The sequence below is a fragment of the Berghia stephanieae genome, unplaced genomic scaffold (assembly GCF_034508935.2).
Source record: "Berghia stephanieae isolate SIO BIC M18660-M18661 unplaced genomic scaffold, UCSD_Bste_1.3 scaffold386, whole genome shotgun sequence".
In the NCBI taxonomy this organism is placed as follows: domain Eukaryota; kingdom Metazoa; phylum Mollusca; class Gastropoda; order Nudibranchia; family Aeolidiidae; genus Berghia; species Berghia stephanieae.
In genome coordinates, this window is record NW_027625133.1 from 6,661 (window position 1) to 8,212 (window position 1,552).

The 1,552-nt window shown below is 42.3% G+C and overlaps 1 protein-coding gene across 1 annotated transcript; it reads left to right on the top strand.

Annotated features, from left to right (window-relative positions):
* Positions 1–596: 596 nt before the first annotated feature.
* Positions 597–1,192, top strand: LOC144961733 (histone H3). The gene has a single exon (XM_078894830.1). The coding sequence runs from the start codon at positions 782–784 to the stop codon at positions 1,190–1,192; it is 411 nt and encodes a 136-aa protein (XP_078750956.1). The 5' UTR covers positions 597–781.
* Positions 1,193–1,552: the final 360 nt, after the last annotated feature.

Below are 1,552 nucleotides of genomic sequence, written 5' to 3' on the forward strand. Positions count from 1 at the left end.
TTTTTTTTTCGCTTCAGAGCGCGGACTGCAGAAATAAAAAGTCCGCAGTGGAGAATACTTTCGCATTTTTCCTTTTTTTTTTTTCGATTGAGAGCGCGGACTGCAGAAATAAAAAGTCCGCAGTGGGAGAATACTTTCGCATTTTTCCTTTTTTTTTTGTCGATTCAGAGCGCGGACTGCAGAAATAAAAAGTCCGCAGTGGGAGAATACTTTCGCATTTTTCCTTTTTTTTTTCGCTTCAGAGCGCGGACTGCAGAAATAAAAAGTCCGCAGTGGGAGAATACTTTCGCATATTTTCTAATTCTTTTCCAATTCGAGCTGAAGCTTTGCAAACCCAATAAACAGCACTACTGCTTTGCGCTCAGACAAACCAAAGAATAGATACACATGCGAGTAAACAAATAAATCAATCAATAATTGAATGAATGAATGAATGAATGAATGAATGAATTTGAATTGCTATACCTAATCTCACGACCACCAGCTCATTCTGATAAATCTGAATCTTTTCATTCAAATATTTGTTTATTTATTTATTTATTTATTTATTTATTTATTTATTATTTATTTTCAAATTTATTACCAAATAACCAAGGGATTACCTCCTAAAGTAAATGCTAACAACTTGCCTTTCCAAAGTGATCGGGTAACAAAATAAACCGGTAAGCCGATTGGCCCGGGCTCTCGGTAATTGACCAATCAGAACGCTGAGATAACAGGTATATAAGACGAACGGGCCCTCTATTACGAATCAGTCACTTTCGAGTAACGAAAATCTAAAATGGCACGTACCAAACAAACCGCACGTAAATCCACCGGAGGAAAGGCTCCTCGTAAGCAGCTGGCCACCAAGGCTGCCAGGAAGTCTGCCCCAGCCACCGGCGGTGTCAAGAAACCCCACAGATACAGGCCTGGAACTGTTGCCTTGAGAGAGATCAGACGTTACCAGAAGAGCACTGAGCTCCTCATCCGCAAACTCCCCTTCCAGCGTTTGGTGAGAGAAATTGCCCAGGACTTCAAGACTGACCTGCGCTTCCAGAGCTCTGCCGTTATGGCCCTGCAGGAAGCCAGTGAAGCTTACTTGGTTGGTCTGTTTGAGGATACCAATCTGTGTGCCATCCACGCCAAGCGAGTCACCATCATGCCCAAGGACATCCAGCTCGCTCGCAGAATCCGTGGAGAGAGGGCTTAATAAACCAAGCTTTCTAGAGTTTTTTTTAATTAACTCTGGGCCTATAATCTAAATCGACAACTTAATTTAACAATGTGAAACATTGGCAATAGAAAAGGTCTAGCAGACACAAAACGCCCTGACGCAAAGAGATTATTAGGTTTATGGTTGCAATGGCACTAGGGGTAACACAATGATGATGATAGGGGGGTGAGGGTGGTGGGGGTGGTGTGGCTGTATAGTGATGTCGTGGTACATTTTTAAGGATGTAAGGGTAGGGTTTGGGTAGTTCCAAGGAATTATAAAGGGGGGCCGTGGTTGTATAATGTGTTGGGGAGGGTGATATAAGGGATGATACGATATGATATGATGATGATATGA

Coding starts and splice junctions, on each gene's coding strand:
- LOC144961733 (XM_078894830.1), top strand. CDS start 782: ATGGCACGTACCAAACAAACCGCACGTAAATCCACCGGAGGAAAGGCT.